Source organism: Rhinolophus sinicus, linkage group LG02, assembly GCF_036562045.2.
Source record: "Rhinolophus sinicus isolate RSC01 linkage group LG02, ASM3656204v1, whole genome shotgun sequence".
In the NCBI taxonomy this organism is placed as follows: Eukaryota; Metazoa; Chordata; class Mammalia; order Chiroptera; family Rhinolophidae; genus Rhinolophus; species Rhinolophus sinicus.
The window spans coordinates 176966606-176984160 of NC_133752.1; the positions used below are offsets into that span (position 1 = coordinate 176966606).

General features: G+C 53.0%; 1 protein-coding gene across 4 annotated transcripts; it reads right to left on the reverse strand.

The window, feature by feature from the left end:
• Nucleotides 1-3509: 3509 nt before the first annotated feature.
• Nucleotides 3510-17370, reverse strand: ENO2 (enolase 2). Of its 4 annotated transcripts, XM_074326116.1 has the most exons (17): nucleotides 16628-16768; nucleotides 16433-16542; nucleotides 15731-15984; nucleotides 14970-15100; nucleotides 14168-14304; nucleotides 11021-11141; nucleotides 9816-9915; nucleotides 9074-9169; nucleotides 8853-8911; nucleotides 8474-8543; nucleotides 7862-7995; nucleotides 7415-7637; nucleotides 6299-6496; nucleotides 5303-5504; nucleotides 4923-5031; nucleotides 4702-4760; nucleotides 3510-4405 (listed from the first exon to the last, which is right to left on the reverse strand). In XM_074326116.1, the coding sequence occupies exons 1-17, from the start codon at nucleotides 16751-16753 to the stop codon at nucleotides 4336-4338; spliced, it is 2199 nt and encodes a 732-aa protein (XP_074182217.1). In that variant the 5' UTR covers nucleotides 16754-16768; the 3' UTR covers nucleotides 3510-4335. The 4 variants fall into 4 exon arrangements, with proteins under 4 accessions (XP_074182217.1, XP_019609906.1, XP_019609907.1 ...); XM_019754347.2 differs by lacking the exons at nucleotides 14168-14304; nucleotides 14970-15100; nucleotides 15731-15984; nucleotides 16433-16542; nucleotides 16628-16768 and adding an exon at nucleotides 10329-10455 and having other exon boundaries at nucleotides 11021-11156; XM_019754348.2 differs by lacking the exons at nucleotides 14168-14304; nucleotides 14970-15100; nucleotides 15731-15984; nucleotides 16433-16542; nucleotides 16628-16768 and adding an exon at nucleotides 10273-10455 and having other exon boundaries at nucleotides 11021-11110.
• Nucleotides 17371-17555: the final 185 nt, after the last annotated feature.

Below are 17555 nucleotides of genomic sequence, written 5' to 3' on the forward strand. Positions count from 1 at the left end.
GAGGGGTTCGCGGAGGCGGAATGTGGGGAGCCCGCTGGCCTGGAGCGGGAGAGGGCTAGGTAGGAGGGGCTGTGGGTTTTAAGGGCAGATACGGGGGAGGCAGGAGAAGTTAGGGGGCAAAAGGGTCTGTAGCAGAGGTGAGGTGGGAGTTTGTGGGTATGTGGCAGAGATTGGGATAATGGGGTGAGATTGGAAAGATAGATGGCTCTACATGGGGGCTTTAGGGGCAATGAGGTGTGACAAGGAGAGATGAAAGAAGCTTGAGGTGACAGGGTCTGTGGCAGACATGTAGGGGGATAGTTTGGGGAGACAATTATGAGAAAAACAGGATGGAAGTTTGGGATCATAGGAGGGGAAGAAATTGAAAAAAATGGAGACATATATAGGATGGGATTTCTGGAAGAGAGTGTGGGGGTGACTGGTGCTGGGAAAATAATAGGAAATACAAGAATTTGGGAGTGATGAAGGTAAACTGGAGAGAGACAGGTCCAGAGATGTCAGCTGAGAGAGAGACTGGAAAGCAGGAGGAACCTCAAAAAGGGATGATAGAGGTGGGGTCAGATGCATTTTATAGGGGGGCTGGGATTCTGGGTAGGAAAGGAGGGTGGAAGACAGAGATGGCTGTTCTGGGGGTGGGGGGATTCCAAGAGAGCAGAGGAGGATGATTTTAGTTGGCAAGACAAATAGATAGAATGGAGTGGGGGGGTTAAGAAAATTGGAAGGAAATGTAAGACAAACAAGGCCTTTGGTGGCAATATGGAAGGGGAAGGTCAGTGATTTGGAAGACAGAGTGGAAGGCAAAGCAGAAGAGAATAATAGAAATGGGGGAGGGCAAACCCCCTAGGTAAGGGATTATAGGCGTGGGACACCATCCTCAGGCCCCCTCTCTGGTGGTGTCTCCATTTTCCTTCTCAAATCTGTTTGAAGTCATCACTGATGGTACTTTGGGCTCCCAGGCAAGGGGTTGGGTGGGGATTAGGCTCAATGCGGAGCCAAATCCCTAGGTACTCAGGTTCCCCAATCCCAATCATTCTAATGTGGAGACTATCCCCACCACAGACCCAGGCTCTTCCTTCTCCCCCACTGCCAGTGGCAGCCTCTGTCTCTGCCAGTCTTCCAGCCATTCCCAGTCTTCGACCTTGAAGCCAGCACCCCCACCAGTCCACCACCAGTGTCTTCTTCTGGGCTGGCTCCCTGGCCCCACACCAAGCAGCAACATCTCCCAGGACAAAGGACACCAAGACACTGGGTGATTTTTGGCAGCCGAGATTGGGAAGGCCAGAGAATGGGAAAGAGGCAGGCTGGGAAATAGGAAGAGCTGGAGCTGGAGTCTGGATTGGGAGCCCTCAAAAGCTCTCCAGATTTGAGGTAGGGGTAGGGTATATGTGGGGCCAGGCCACCTAGAGGCCAAAAGTGGGCCCTCAATAGCAAGATCCCACCAGCATTCTGGGAAAGATTAGCTCTGTAGCAGCTCGGTAGATTTTGGCTCATTATTTCCTTGGGCCAGGCTCAGCCAAGTTCTAGGAATACCCAAAAGCTCTAAATGGATTCTAAAGCACTGGGGACCATGAACAAGAAGACTTCCTTAACCTGGGAAGGAATCACCACTCTAGTCCGAGAATTGGTTGGCACTTTACCACCCATGCCCACCTTCCTTATCCTTCAGGGCCTTCAGAACAGGCAAGCTCCCTATCCGCCCCCTCCTCCCTCAGTCCCCTTCCTCCCAACCCTTAACTGTTCCAAGACTCCTCCTTCCCCCTCCTCCCCTCCCTATTGCATTTCCTCTCTTTCTACACTTTTCAGTTCAGTCTCCCACTGGGCCCTGGCCCAGGCCCTTCCCAACTCCCTTCCAGGCTGAATTCTTCTCCATCATTTTTTTTAACCACTAAGGGGATGAGTTAGGATGGTCACATATCTAAGCCTAAAAGAAAAATTTAGGCATAGGGAGGAACAGAAGATGGGGAGAGAGAGAAGAGAAGCCAGGGCCTACCCCCTCCAATTCCTCTCCTACCTTAGGGCCGGGCTCACAATTCAGCTCAGGGAGCATCAAACACACACACACACACACACACACACACACACACACACACCATACCTCACCCCAGCTCCCTTTCTGGCCCCAGCCCCCCACAACCCATTGGTCTCCAGGCAACGGCACAAAGGGAAAGTAGAGAGAGGGGCCTGGAAGCCCAGGCAGAGCTCGCTGTAACCCAATCCATCCAGTACCTGGGGGGGGGGGAGTGAGAAGGGGGAAGGCATGGTTGTCAGAGAAGGTGACTTAGCAAGGAGGCGGGAAAGGGCAGAGGTTAGGAAATGTGGTTCCAACCAGAATCAGCCTGGTCAGTCCAGGAGTTACTGAAGATGGATATAATGGACCCCAGAGAAAACCAAGAAACACAGAAGAAAATACAGTGTGCCCAAGGGAAACAGAAAGGGCGCCAGGAGACACAGGAGAGAAGGGAAAGATGAGATGCCTGTACTGAAATGAAGAGGCACAGAGGAGAGGGGGTAAGAAGCTCTTTGAACTGAAAATGACTGAGGTGTCAGCAACACAGGAAGGAAAAGAGCAGAGACATGGGTGCTGCCCATGCAGAACTCTTCTAGTCCTGGAGCCGGGCAGGATGGCAGAGGGAGCCCAGGACCAGAACTCAGAGTAGAAACAGAGTGGGAGGCCCACAGAGGGAACAACCTTGAAATTCCTCCCACCCACCCCTTAGCCAGGCTGCAGTATGATGTCCTACAGAACCTGACTCCCTCTAGTGGCCACAGCTCCCCACAGTCCCTACAGGTGGGCTGTGCCCTTGAATCCAAAGCACTGAGGGGTTTCCTCCCCCTCTGGTGGTTCCTGGGTTCCCATCTCAATGCTGGGGATCCACAGGAGCTGAAGAGTTGTAGTGGATCTCCAGCCACACTTTGGCACGGTGCTCACCGGCTGATCCACCCATGGGTCCTGTTGAGCACTTCAGGTCCTCAATCTCCAGTTTACTGGAGGACTGTTTCCTCAGGCCCTCCTCTACACCCCCCAGTACCATTCTTATGTCCCCTGTTCCCCATTTTGCAGGGGGTAATGGCCATGCAATTCTGTCCCATCCCAGCAGCAGCCAGGATTTTGTTTGAATGAGGCCCAGTATGGGAGCTACTCCAGCCCACAGCTTTATCCCTTCTTTAGTCAAGGCCCTTTAGGAATCTGAAAACTTTGGACTCCTTTTCCCAAAAATGCACGTACACACAAAATTTTGGATAATTTTAGGAATTCTTGGACCCCAGGTTAAAATCCCTAATTCACCTGGGTGGGTCGTGGGGCCAGGCTGGCGGCTGAAAAAGCAGGGGCAACATGGACCCCACCTGGGCAGGCTAGGGTAGGCAATGTCATCACCTTGCCCATATTTGTTCTATTTGTCTTCCTCCATTTGTGCCCTCCCCAACTCTGCTAGCCAGTTTCACCAACTTCCTTCTCGGTGCTCCATCTTTTCTCCCCGCATATGGACTACAAGACTTCTCAGACACAATAATGCACTGTGATTTTAATGGTGGTGCTCATTTCAACTCCACAGAGGTGGTGGCAGCTGTGGAACATGGCAAGGGGGAGGAGATGTTGCTCTGGCGCAGCTGGAGGAAGAACAGGGAAGCTAGGGCTGGGGAGAGTTCTCAGGGAAGAGCCCCCAGGTGCACAGCCCCACTTCTGGGGGGAGCCAGGCTTCAGTGAAGGGTTGGTACACACAAAGGAATGGCTGGCAAGGCCCTTTTTCTGTTACCCTTTGCATACCAGCAAAACCTCCCACCCCACGCCATCTCGGAATCTACAGCCACATGAAATACAGACACATAGTCCCCTCCAGCCAAGCCAGTTTTGGGCCCTGGAATTATGGGGAAATTATTAATTAATAACAGGATGAATTCCAAATAAATAAATAAAATAAATAGGCCAGGCATGACCACACAGTCAGCATGCCCCTCTACCTCAGCACCATGCAGTGCCTGGCTGATATGCAACACAGAAAACACATGGAACCAGCACAAGTGACACATGGCCCTTCTCTAAACACCTCAACACCAAGCCTGATGCTCCCATCACAGGCCCTGATCATTCTTCCATGGACCCCTTTATAATCCTCAGTCCCATGGGCCAGTCTTTGAGGAGAAAGAATAGGAAGGAAGAAGTGGAGAGTGTAGAACCCAGAGAGGGAGAGCAGAGACAGCAGGGGCGGGACAAGCCCAGGAGCAGTGCAGCAGGTCAGCCAGGATGTCTGGGGTGAAATATCACAGATCAGGACAGGAAGGGCCTCCAGGAGGATGGGACAGGAGGTCCAAGTCTCCTCCAAGCAAGTAGAGGGATCACAGCACACTGGGATTGCGGAAATTGTGTCCAGCGAAGCGAGCTTCATCCCCCAGCTCTTCTTCAATTCTGAGATGGGCCAGAAAGGAAACATCAGAGGAGTAGGAGGATCCAGTTTTTCTCCAGGAGGCCCTCAGGCTCCAAAGCGCTCACTCCACCTGTTCTTGTGTCCTGACCCAAGCCTGCATTCCCTGGCTCTCCCACGTGACCCATGTGATCCATCCATCAGTGAACCCATTTTAAAAACCAAATCTTTTCTGGGTTATCTACTGTTCTCCAGGCCCTGGGCACTGGAGATGGAAGGGTGGGCACACAGAGCTTTTAACTCTCTGAGCCCTGGGCTCCCATTCCCCAGGTTCCCTCACCTCATGAGCTGGTTATACTTAGCCAGACGCTCAGAACGGCACGGGGCACCAGTCTTGATCTGAAACATCCCGAAAGATAAGCAGCTTAGTGGTTGCCCCTTCATTCCTTGAAAGGAAACTTATACTCCCTGAAAATTTCCCTGACACCCTCAAACACCTGGAAGGAGAGACCCACCTGAGCTAGAACCCACCAATTCCACAAAGATCTCCCTTGCACTCACCTGGCCTGTGCACAGCCCCACCACCAGGTCTGCGATGAACGTGTCCTCAGTCTCTCCTGAGCGATGACTCACCATGACCCCCCAGCCATTCTCCTGGGCCAGCTTGCACCTGTATCCATACACCAGCACTGACCCCCAGCCCCTCACATTGGCTACTCTCTTCCCAGCCCCAACGTTGCTCTATGTTAAGAAACATCTGGAGGGAAGCTGCCTGGGAGGGGAGTAGAGAATCAGGGATGGAGGGAGCAGAACAGAGAGCTATGAAGGTGACTCCCTGTTCCCTGCTCTCTTCAGCATTTGTGGGCAAGATCAGGCTTAGAGCCTTTGCAAGAGGGGTCGTGAGAAATGGACTGGGCAGGAGAGAACCAGGAGGCACTCACGCTTGGATGGCTTCAGTGACCGATCCGATCTGGTTGACCTTGAGCAGCAGACAGTTGCAGGCCTTTTCCTCCACTGCCCGCTCAATACGCTTTGGGTTGGTCACTGTCAGGTCATCACCCACAATCTGGATCCCTACATTGGCCGTGAACTTCGACCAGGCAGCCCAATCATCCTGGTCAAAGGGGTCCTCAATGGAGACCACTGCAGGGAGAGCGGTGAGGGCGCTGTTGACCCTCCCTGGGGCTCTGCATCAGGTAGGGACAACCCCCTTTGGTTCCCTGAAATGCCTAGATCCCCTGGCTAACAGAACCAGCTCATCCTTGCTCCCTGCCAAAATAAGCCTGCCCTAACTGATTCTTACCTTGATTCTTTCATAAAACCTTCCAAAAAAACAAGAGTCCGGAACCTTTCTCACAACCTATCTTTGTATTTTCCTATTTTCACTACCAGGAAGCCCTTCCTCATTACTAATCAAAATGCTCTATTTTTCTTCACTGTCTCAGGAAAATGGAAGTCCACTGCCTCCATCCAGGGGTAAAAGCCCTAGGTAGACTTAGGGAAGGTAATTCAGTTCCTCATCAGTCTTCTGTTCTGTTCATATATCACTTCCAGCTCCATTCAGCATCCACGATGCTATCCATCAAAAATACTGAAATTTGCTGGTTCCCTACTAGGTCTGGTCACCCCCTCACCATTCCTGGTTTCTTCCAAAGCCTTCTCCAGGATCCTAGTAGCTTCAGAGCCCATGACCTTTAATCAGGATCCAAAGCAGATGGAATAAATTCATCACAGGTACTTGCACATTTACACTACACACAAAGCTCAGGCCTGCAGGAGGCTTCTTCACCCCATCCCTGGTTCTCAGGTTCTTCTTAGGACATCTCCACCTGGCACCTGAGCACCCCATAAGGTCCAGAGTTGCCCCAACACATCCCTGCCTGCCCCTTGCCATCTCTCTTTCTCTCATTCCCCCCCACCCCCTGCCCTGCTCTCACCAGGATAGTCCCTGACAAAGTCCTGGTAGAGGGACCCCAGCTGGTCCCCAGTGATATATCGGGAGGGATCAGCGGGAGACTTGAAATCCAAGTCATATTTGCCATGACGATAAAACTCCGAGGCAGCGACATCCATGCCAATGACAATCTTTTCCGTGTAGCCAGCCTTGTCAATGGCTTCCTTCACCAGCTCCAAGGCTGGGGATGAAACACAGTGAGATTGTTAGCAGGAAGGGTGGGCAAGGAGGAATAAGGGAAAGGAAGAAACTCAGAGCAGAGGTGGACGACTTGCTGGGGAGGAGTGTAGCTAAGGTTCTTGTTAGGGTTATTCCCGGGTCTGGGGAGAGAAGGTCATCTTCCACGAAGGCAGAGGAATGGAATTCTGTTAATAATAGTGGTTTTTTATTTTTATTATTTTTAATAGTGTTTTTTTTAATAGTTGTCATTTATTGAGGAGTAACTATGTCACCAAAGCACTTCACATACATGATTTCATTTAATTCTCACAAGGATGCTATGAGGCAGACACTGTTATTAGTATTCCCATTTTACAGATAAGATGAAGCATGGAGAAATTAAGTAAGGAAGATCACCAGCTAGTAACTCTTCAAGTCAAGCTTCAAATGCAGGCAGTTTGGCCTCAAAACCTTAACTCTTAGCTACTACTGGTACTATTTCTATTTACTATACAGTTTCTCCCAGGGCAGAGAAAAGTTAGGAATCCTCGAGGCCTAAGAAGCTGGGGTGGGAATGGGATAGATTCAAATAGATTCCCTGGAGTTTAGTGTATCTCATCAAACCGAAAATCCTACAGAGTTAAAGGCTGGGATGGATCCCATAGGTGACCCAGACCTCTTCCCAGCAGTCCCAGGGGCTCCAGTGAGAACTTCTAGTTCCTAACAGATCTGGCTGTGCAGGTAAGGACTGTCTTCCTAAGCCTGCATGTGAACTTGGCAGGCCCTCTGGAACCCACTCCGAGGACTGGCACCTCCTGGAGCTAGCAGGAGTCAAGGACCGTCCACCCATACTCCTCAGGACTTGGTGAAGTGTATGACCCTTCCTGATGGCCCAGGATGGAGTGACACTTAGCAGTGGGAGTGGGGCTCCTGACCTCACCTTCACTGTTCTCCAGGATATTGGGGGCAAAGCCGCCTTCATCTCCCACATTGGTGGCATCCTTGCCATATTTGTCCTTGATGACCCCCTTGAGCGTGTGGTAGACCTCCGCCCCAAGTCGCATGGCATCCCGAAAGCTCTCAGCGCCCACTGGGAGGATCATAAACTCTTGCATGGCCAGCTTGTTCCCAGCATGAGAGCCACCATTGATCACATTGAAGGCCTTGGAGCCACAGGACAGAAAAGTAACTGAGCACTTTCCTTCCTGCCCTTGGGAGTGTTCACCCAAAATCCCAAACTCCCCCCAGCTTCCCAGACTCCAAGTCTTATGTCCCCATCCCTTTCTTTAGCTGCCCCAATCCCCTTTCCTCCCATCCGTCTTCACAAGGTTTCATGCTCCCCGTGCCCCCACCCCTGGGAGAGGCACAGGCATGGCTCAGTGCTCACCGGCACAGGCAGGATGAGGTCTGAGTTCCCCGCCAGCTGAGCAATGTGTCGATATAAGGGCAATTCCCGCTCGGCTGCCCCTGCCTTACACACGGCCAGGGACACACCCAGGATGGCATTGGCCCCAAACTTGGCTGGAAGATCATAGAGGAAGGCACTGAGCACAAATGTCCCCTTCCCCTTCAAGCCTTTGCCTCCACCTATACTCCCCAAAGGAACCAGTCAAGGAGACCCCCTTTCCCTCTCCTCTCCCGCAACATCTCATCCATTCTCTCCTGAAATAATAGTGGAGGTAGAGGTGGGAAGGAGGTGACTAGAAAAGGCAGAAAACTGCGCTTATTTCTAAACATCCGGAGACCAGACTATCTCGCGCCAATTCCCTCCTCTTTATGCTGCAAAAAGCTTCTTCCTCTAATGTCACTCCCCCCACCCACCCACCCACTGCAGTGAAACTCATCTCTTCCTGCTCTGGCTTTGAAGAGAGTCTGGTAAAAGGGCTAGTCCTCTGACAGTCCTTCCTTAGGAAGCCCCCACAGCGCTGGCCCCTTCAGTTCTCTTTGTGCTCCACATGTCCACCCTCAGCCTCCCCACTTTCTCCCGGTCCCTGCTTACATTTGTTCTCAGTCCCATCCAACTCCAACATCAGGTTGTCTAGCTTCTCCTGCTCCACTACGGAGAGACCCTGCGGGCACAGCCACCATCACGCAGGGCCAGGATGGAGGCTGGGCCCTAAGGCACAGGGCCCCCCCCTTCACACACAGGCTCACATCCAGCCAGGAGGGTCCAAACAGGTTCCTGTGACAGCGGCCTGTCTGGATCAGGGGACCTAACCCCCAGAGGAGCTGTGGCTATAAGACGTCATCTCCCCACCCTTCCCTTGGTAACCATGATTCCCAAGGGGTGGGCCTTTCCCCCCCTCTTCCTTCTCCCCTAACCCAGGATTCCTTCCAGGACCCTGGTCCTGCCACCCCCAGCAAAGAGCAGGCCTCACTGAGCTGATGAGGGCTGGTGCAATGGTGGTGTTGATGTGGTCCACTGCCTTCAGGACACCTGGGGAGAGGCAGAGAGGCTAGACTTGGTCAGGCCAGGAGGGGCCAGAAGGGAAAAGGAAAGGAAGGCATGCAGGAAGACAGGAAGAGGCTTGGTGACTGGTGTGAGGTAGGAGTATAAAGCTGAGGGGTGGGAGAGCTTGGAAAAGAGAGAAGGCCTCACCTTTGCCTAAGTAACGGTGTTTGTCCCCATCCCTTAGCTCCAGGGCCTCATAGATTCCAGTGGAGGCTCCACTGGGCACCGCAGCCCGGAAAAGACCTGGGAGAGGAACAGGGAGTGAGGAGGCAGAAAGAAGGGCACTACAGGGAGCAGGGATCCCTTCAGCCTTCCAGCTCTAAACTCCTGCCTGCCACATGCAGCCCTCTCCCCACACTGCCCCCTAGTACACACACACACTGCTCCCTAATACCCACACGCACACACACACACATACACACACACACACTGCTCCCTAGTACACATACACACACACTCTTTAATACACACACATGCACTGCTCCCTAGGACACACACATACACACTGCTCTTTAATACACACACACACACACACACACACACACACAGACACACGGGGGCAGATGCACAAACAATGGCCTCCTTATCTGCCCAGCTGAGGTCCTATATGCACCAATAGGAACCCAGAGAAATGAAGCTATGCATTCACATACACATACACCAGTGCACACACAAACATTCAGAGGCAGGACATGTGTCATACACTAAACTAAAACACGGAGACCTGCCTATCCTGGCTACCCTTGACAACAGGATCCAACCCCCACAATCCAGGCCTGTGAGAGCCTGGCCCACCACCCCATCCCAGCTGGAACCAAGGAAGCCTGCCATCACAGGCCAGGGCAAACCCAGCACAGCGGCTATGGGAAGGCCCAGGCCCGCCCAGTACCTTTGGCAGTGTAGAGATCCACCTCCACCGTGGGGTTCCCACGGGAGTCCAGGATCTCCCGGGCCCAGATCTTCTCTATCGACATGATGGCTGGGATCTCCTTGGGTAGAAGCGAAGGAAGGAGGAAGGTAAGAGGCTTAGAGGGGTGGAGCCTGAGATCAGTGGGAGGGGCCAGAGGCTAGGAAGGATGGGAAAGAGGTTACTGCAGTGGGGGGAGCGGGGAGGAGCAGCCTACAAAAGGGACCCCCCCCCCTTGGGGAGAGGAGAAGGTCAATGCAGTGAGGAAGGGGAGGTCACTGCAGTGAGGGGCGGGGTAAGATCCAACGAAAAGATGGGAGGACACCGCAGTGAGGAGGGGAGGGGCTCGGCAGTGGTTCCCTCGCCCCGAGGCAGCTTCGGCAGCCGGCTAGTGGGGTTCCCCCAGACCTCCTCAGAGAGGAATGGCTGCCAGTCTTGCCTTTCTTCTTGGAGCCAAGAAGAAGATGGGTGTTCTGGGTAGTTGGGGCCCCCTACCCCAAGCCTCCACGCCAAGGTCTCAATCTCGCTCCCACACGTATAGCCCACTCTTCCCGAGAGATGTACAGCAAAGAAGTCTGCGGGGAGGGTCCTGGGAAAGGCCCTCAGTCTCCGGGGATAGCAACTGGGAGGGAGGAGGAGGAGAGACGGGAGAGGGGGGCGGCGGGGCTGAGCAGATCCTCCCGCTGCCCCTAGACAAATTCTCCCCTCCTCCCCTTCCAACCTCAGGGCAGCCGAGAGGGGCTACGTGGGGGCGGAGTGGGAGAAAGGGGAGTCCGGAGGAAGTCCAGGGATGCTGCGGAAGGGTGAGAGAAGACATTTCCCCAGATGGAAAGCCAAGGGGACGTGTCTGGATAAAAATGCACAGCCCGGGGAGACCCCAAACTTAACGTCGACAGAACCCGAGTCGGAGAAGGGCATGGGGAGAGCGGCAGGCCAGGGTGGAGGAGGGCGCACGGCTAGAGAGAAACAGGTGCATAGAGGACTGGCGCCCAAATGAAGAGGGGGCGACAGCCAAAAACCGAGAGGAGCTGTTCGGGAAGGCGGGGAAGGAGGATGCCGGAGAGGGGCGGGTGACTGAGCAGGTGCGCAGCGGCCCGGGGAGGGATGCCCGCGGGCCAGGGGAGCCAGCGGAGCGCCATGGCCAGGGGACCGGCCGGAGGAGAGCAGGGACCGGGTCGGGGCTTCACCTCGGGCTGTCCGTGTCGGTGGCAGAGGCGGCGGCGGCAGCGGCGCAGAGAGCGGGAGTGGCAGTGGCGGCGGCTGCAGCTCCCCGGCGGCGGGCGGCGGGCGGCGGGCGGGGGGCGGCGCCTATAGGGCCGAGCGGGCGCATGTGACCCGGAGCCCCCGATGAGTCAGGAGCCGCGGGCGGAGGTGCACGTAGGAGTGCGGGTGGGGGGCCGATGGGGGAGGGCCTATGGGTCACCCAGAACCTGGCCCCCCAGCGCCCACGCACACTCCTGCCCACGTCCCGACCCCCTGGAAAGTAACAAGCACAGCCTCAACGGGTAATACGAGTCCTGAGGCCTGCACAGCCAGGAGAGGCCGTAACAGATTCAGTGTCTTCCAAACCCGGCCAGACACAAGAGTATCAATATTTCTCTTTATTCGAAAACCGAGCTGTTCCCAACACCCTAGCCCGCCTCCGCAGCTCTTCCGTAGCCAACTCGGTCCATCCAGGCCTGGTTCGCACCAGACCTGCCTGAAGGCTGCCCTCGTTGCTAGGCTGCAGGCAGAGCTCAGGCCCCTGGCCATCCTGCCCTGCTGCTCAGGTGCCCACCCACAGCCTGGGAGGTAGGCTGTGATGAATCCCCAGGTCTGGGTCAAGAGAAGGCATCCTCTGACTGGATGATCCCTAAAGGAGCCTTCTTAGGTCTTGGGGCCAGTGTCTTTGATCCCCTGGAGGAAGAGGACAGAAGTAAACCCTCTGGGCCTTACTGGTTCCCATTGCTACCTCTGCGCCCATCTGAGGTGCCCAGCTGCTACACTTCCCTGGGCTTATCTCCTCAGTCTCTTTCTGCCACACCCTGCCCTTCTTTCTCCTCCCTGAGTCCTGTTATTTTTAGCTTCAGATTTTTAGTGCAGGATCGTCCTCTTCTGCCTTCTCTCTTAGGCCCAGCTGTATTCCTCGTAAGCCACCACCAACGTCCCTCCCCCATGCCCTCACCACCGTGCCCCAGACCTGGCCCTTCTAGCTGATCTTTAGTCTAGGTCAGGAGTGCCTGCCCACCCCACACCAACATCTCTGCCTGTCACCCCAATTCTTTTCACTTATTCTTCTGGCTTCCTGATGGGTCTCCTAAGCCTTTCTCAGCTCCTCCCAGGTCCTTCTGCTCATTTCTCTCCACCCTAAGATACCCCCTGACTCCTCACCCTTGTTTCTCTCTCCTTGCCTTATCCCCTCCTCCTATAGCAACTTCTCTCTCCCCTCAACTACCAGGCCTTTGCCCCCCTTTCCCTGCTGGCTTCCTTACTATCCTTGAAGGCTAGAACTGCTGCTAGATCAATGGCTGGTCCACTTCCAAGTCAGGCTCAGGCTCAGCCTCCTGTTCCTGCTCCTCCTTCATCCTCTGACGAATCTCCTGGGCCTCTGCCCGATCCTCCTCCTCGTAGAAGTCCTTGTCCAGACGTTCCAGGTGTGCCATCTGCACCAGGGCCTCCTGGCGGTAGTCATGCTCATCTGTACATGGGTTGTCCAGCAGCACCAAAGCTCGAAGCTTGGGCAGGTCCTGAAGCTTGGTGAACTCCCGCAGGTTGCTTATCATGTTGCCCCTGCCAGTGCAGTCAAGAGGGGTTCACCGGGCAATAACGGGCTCTGGAGGCCAGCTACCACGAATGGGACCTCTGGGGGAATTTCCCATGGGCTCCGGTTTCCCTAGAAACACTACCTCTGTGGATTGGCCTGCCAAGCATTGCCGGAGGTGTTGTCCAAGTCTACTCCTGTCCTGCTTCTGCCCGTCAAGAAATCCCTAAGTGCCATATTCTGTTATGTAATGTGTCGTATTTCTCCTTTTGGAGCAGCAAAGCTGGGTCACAACCTTGTCTTGTAGTTGGGGAGCACAGGGAAATCTCCCTTGCAGGGTCAGACTTCTCTGTGTCAGTGACAATCAGAGGTTAGAAGGTAGGATCTGGACCAGTGGAGATGAACGGGGATCAAAACTCATGGTGGTGGGTGCTATGTTGATGCTCCCCACGGGGAGGAACTTAGAGGTAGGGATGGGTTGAGGCCTCTGAGCCGGAAGAATAAGCTTCATCTTCTAATGTGCCTCATTGTATGTACTGTTCTCTGTGTTTGTTTTCATGTTCTTGCCTCAAGTCTTTATGAAATCAGGTGTACATTCTTCTGTCTTCTCTCAGTGGAGGTGCTAAACCTCATGCAGTGTTTCTTCCTGGGAGCACTACATGCACTATGTGTAAGACTGTCCAGTGCACTGCAGGAGGTTTAGCATCTGTGGCCCCTGAGGCTCCTCCCAGTCATTGAGATAATGTGTCTCCATTACACTTACTTCCAAACATCCCCAGTGAACAGCCACTGAGAAGGGTCCACTATCGCTGTCTAGACCATTAACAGGAAAACAGCACTCCCTCCACCCTATGAGACCAATGTGGCAGAGCTAATTAGCAAGAGGTTGCTCCAGGAATCAGAAATTGGGGTTCAAGGTTCAACTACCTCTCCCTACTTAGAGATTCTGTTTCTATTGCCAGCCTTGAGGATTTCGCCTTGTTGACTAAGGAGGCAATTTCCTTATATCTTTGCTTAAAGAAACACACATAAAATCCTCCATCAGACAAGAGGTGCTGAAAGAAAATCCCCCTGATCCCTAGTGCTTCCTATCTAGAGATTTCCTTTCAGATACTCTTCTCTCCTCACATCTGAGCACATTTTGTGTTTTATATCAGTAAGGGGGCCATCCCTTACAGGTGGGGCTCAGGAAAAGAGAGGTGGGAAATGGGAAGGGGAATTGGGGCTCAGGAGATGACGATGGGTAGTAGAAACTTATATAGGATAGGGCCAAGAAAGTTGAAGCCAGACTGAGTCCCTTGAGACCATAGGCCATCACTGATTCCTTTAGATGTTCCTGAAAAAGCACAAAGCCTGGCACATAGCATGTTTTAAATAACTGAATTGAATGAGTAAGAATTCAGGGGTCTCCGCCTATAAGGTCTTAGTGCTGTAATTAGGACTGAATGTAGAAGAAAGTAAGGAAAGAAGGGTTAAGGATCAGGATGGAGGATGAGGTGAGAATCTGGGCATGGGCTAGGATGGGAGTGTTGGGGACAGGGAAGAACACAGGGTCAAAAGCTGCTCCTAGTCAGGGGTAGGAAGGGGTGCATACCTCAGGTTGAGGTATTGCAGTGATTGCATTTCCCTGGAGAAGCCACTCAGAGTTTCAATGTGGTTGTCTCGAAGATGCAAGGTAGTGAGATTCCTTAGATTCTCCAAGCCTTCCACCTTCTTCAACATGTTCTGGGCCTAGACCCCAGGATATAATAGGTACATTGGGAGAGGGGAGAGGGACAGAAAAGGAAGAGAAGTCAGATACAGATGCAGCAAAAGATGAAATTTAAGAGGTAGAGAGGCAGGGGTGCAGGAGGGGAGTAGAGGTGGATAGAGATGGGTATAGAGAGTAAAGAAGTCCAGGAGAAGCTGCCAGCCCAGAGGAAAGTCAGCAGTAACCTCCTACTGACTGCTCATCCCACCAAAGCCACCTCTGATTAAGGAGGCAATGCCTCAACCCACGCCCCAGGTCTAAGAGCCCCACTGCTCCACTGAGGAGAAATGACTTCAGCACCATCCTGGAATGAGGAAGCTCAAGAATCTAAACAACTAGCCATTTAAGTGGCCTCCTTAGCCCCATGTCTGTACCTCAGTTGTGGCACGTTATTGCTACCTGTATCAAAGCCAACTGTCTCTGTATACACATTATGTATTATCAGCCCTGCTAGGTGGTCAGCACCTTGTCTGTTTTAACTTGGCTTCGCCACAGCATCTGGTATCAAGTAAGGGCTCAATAAATGACACCAATTATCATTCTGATGATAATGTTAGTAGCTGAGCCTACTAGAAGCCAGAATATGCTGGCCCCCAGGAAAATGCCCTCTTCCCTTCACCAACCACCTTCTGACCCAGTGAGCTACCAGGAAGAGGTTCTTCAGCTTAGGAAGGTTGATTCCCAGGGTGCTTTCCAGTTTGTTCCCCCGAAGCTCCAGTGTGTGAAGGCTGATCAGCTTTTGAGGGTCCAGACCTGTCACCATGCGGATTTGGTTCCCTGAGGAGCAGGAGGGTGTCAAGAGCTCAGAGGGCCACTCCGATTGTTCTGCAGTAGAGCCTGGATTTTGGAAGCTCTGCATCATCCTCTCCCTCTAATGCCAGGTGAATATGAGGAGGGACAAGTCCAAACTTAACTCCTCCAGGCCCTGGGGTAAGTGGTCTCATAGTCCAGGGTCTGAAGGACTTGTCCACCCAGCAATCCACATGACTAACTGCCTCTCCTCCCTCAAGTCTTTGCTCAAATGTCAGTTTCTCAATGATGCTTGTCCTAGCCGACCTGTTTGAAATTGCTGCCTGTGTCCCCCTCCCATTCCTTTTACCCTAATCTATTCTTCCACAGCACATCTTTTTAACTTACTGTATAAATTTCCTTATTTATTGTGCTTATTGTGTTCATTGTCTGTCTCCCCCATGTAGAATGTAAGCTACATAAGAATAGGGACTTTCTTTGTTCACTTTTATATCAGCAGCGCATAGAACTGGCATAAAAAATCATAATGAATATCTGAATGAATGAATGAATAAATGCCAACTGCTGTGTGGCACAGCTAAGAACCACACTGCCCACTTCTGTTTGCCCCAGGCTAGGAATGAAAAAAATCTTGTGTAGCCCATCCTAAGGACCCACCTTTGAGATTCAGGCTGCCCAGACGAGGATGAGAGATGCCCTCAGTGTCAGTGATCTGGTTATAGGCAAAACTGGCAATCTGCAGGTAGGGTAGTTCATTCAGCTGGGCACTTCGCAGCCGGTTGCCATCAGCCTTGAGCCAGAGCAGGTGGGTGAGGTAATTGAGTGGGGACAAGTCTGTCAGGTGGTTCTCAGACACATCCACATAGCACAGATGGATGTAGGAACGCAGCAGGTAGATGTCTGTCAGATCTCTAGGAGATGGCAGAGGCCACGGTTAAGGTTAGGAATCCAGCAAGGATGGGCAGAGGTGCTAAAGCAGAGGGCAAAATGGAGATGGCTTATAATGGGGAGAAGAATGGGTGACAGATGGGATGGGTGACGAGGGAGAAGAGAAGGTAGGTGGGTTCTTAACAGTGGGCAGGGACTTTGTGTCTGTGAAGGGCCAAGCCCTTACACTCTGAAGGACAAGTAAGAGAGTCCAGCAGGAATCCCCCCCACTCACCCTCACAGCCTCTAATCCCCAAGCCAGCTCTGATGCATGCAGGGAGACACAGGGCTCCTAAAAAGTAAATTCTATCTTTCCCTTCCCACTGGCCCAGAATAAGAGAGATCCAAACTCTCAGCGGAAATACCCAGGAATGAGAGAAAGGAGATTGGGCCCTACAACCTCAGTCCTCTTCTGGCCCCTCATAAACGCACCTCTCTTTAACCTCCAGCTTGACATAAGCATGGGCCAATCCACTGCCCGTCTTACAGAGCAAAGAAAGCCCTTCCTTCATCATGTCCTGTGTCAGAGGAGTGGGCAGCCACTGCAGGAGAAGGTGGTGTCAGGCATCCCTTTCCAGTCCAACCCTATCCCTTAGCCCTAGGATCCCTCCATTTCCATGCTCTCACTTCCTCAGAGAAGTCTTCCTCCTCTTTCCTGTCATCCTCCCACTCCTCTGTCTCTTTCTCATCATCTTCCCTTTCCAGCTCATCCTGGTCTGGCTCAAAATCTTCCAGATCATCTTCATCTGACATCTTTCTTCCCTGCAGAAGGCTTTGGAGTCAGATCAAACTGGGTCCTTGTCCTGAAAAAGAAGGTCTCTTCAGCGTCTGCCAACCCTCAACTCCCTCACCTCCAATGGTGGGGTACTCCCCCTCCTGTCACCCTCCTCTCTTCCCAACTGTGCTCCCTTCCTCATCTCTGTGAACATCTCATTTTGACTTCCAACCTCCACTTCGTACTTCCCATCAAGGACCCCTCTCCCTTCAGGATGCTTTCCCAGACTCCTGAGACCTTTCCTGCCCTTCACAGTGGTTCCGACTCTCTAACAATTCAGTCTCCTCGCTTCCTGAATTCCCCGCTCTCCAGTTCTTCCCACCTCCACCTTAAAACTATATTCTCCTCCAATCTCACCTACCGACTCCTTCCTTCCCCTCCCCTCCCCTTTCATCCCTAAACCCTGCTCCACCCTGCTTAGCCCCATTTCCCTGTCCCCTCCGCGACACCAGCCTGACCCAGTCTCTAATCCTCCTACACACTCTTCCTTAGTAAAGGGGCACAGACTCTGGTTCTGTTCAACTAGAAGCGATTCTGGAGAGGGTCTTGGCACCAAGAGGGGAAGGATTGTTTTGGAAGAGGGGCAAGGGGGAAGGAGGCGTTGTGTACTGATGTTATGGCAACGGAGGGGGGGAGGGGGGAGGGGGGAGGGGGGCGGGGCGGGGCACTTGACTTCCGCTGTAGACAACCGTTGAGGGAAGAGCCTCGATGAACTGAAGTGGATCGGTTTACGACAGGTTACAAATCCACTTTCACAATCCCAGAAACCTGGATAAGGGG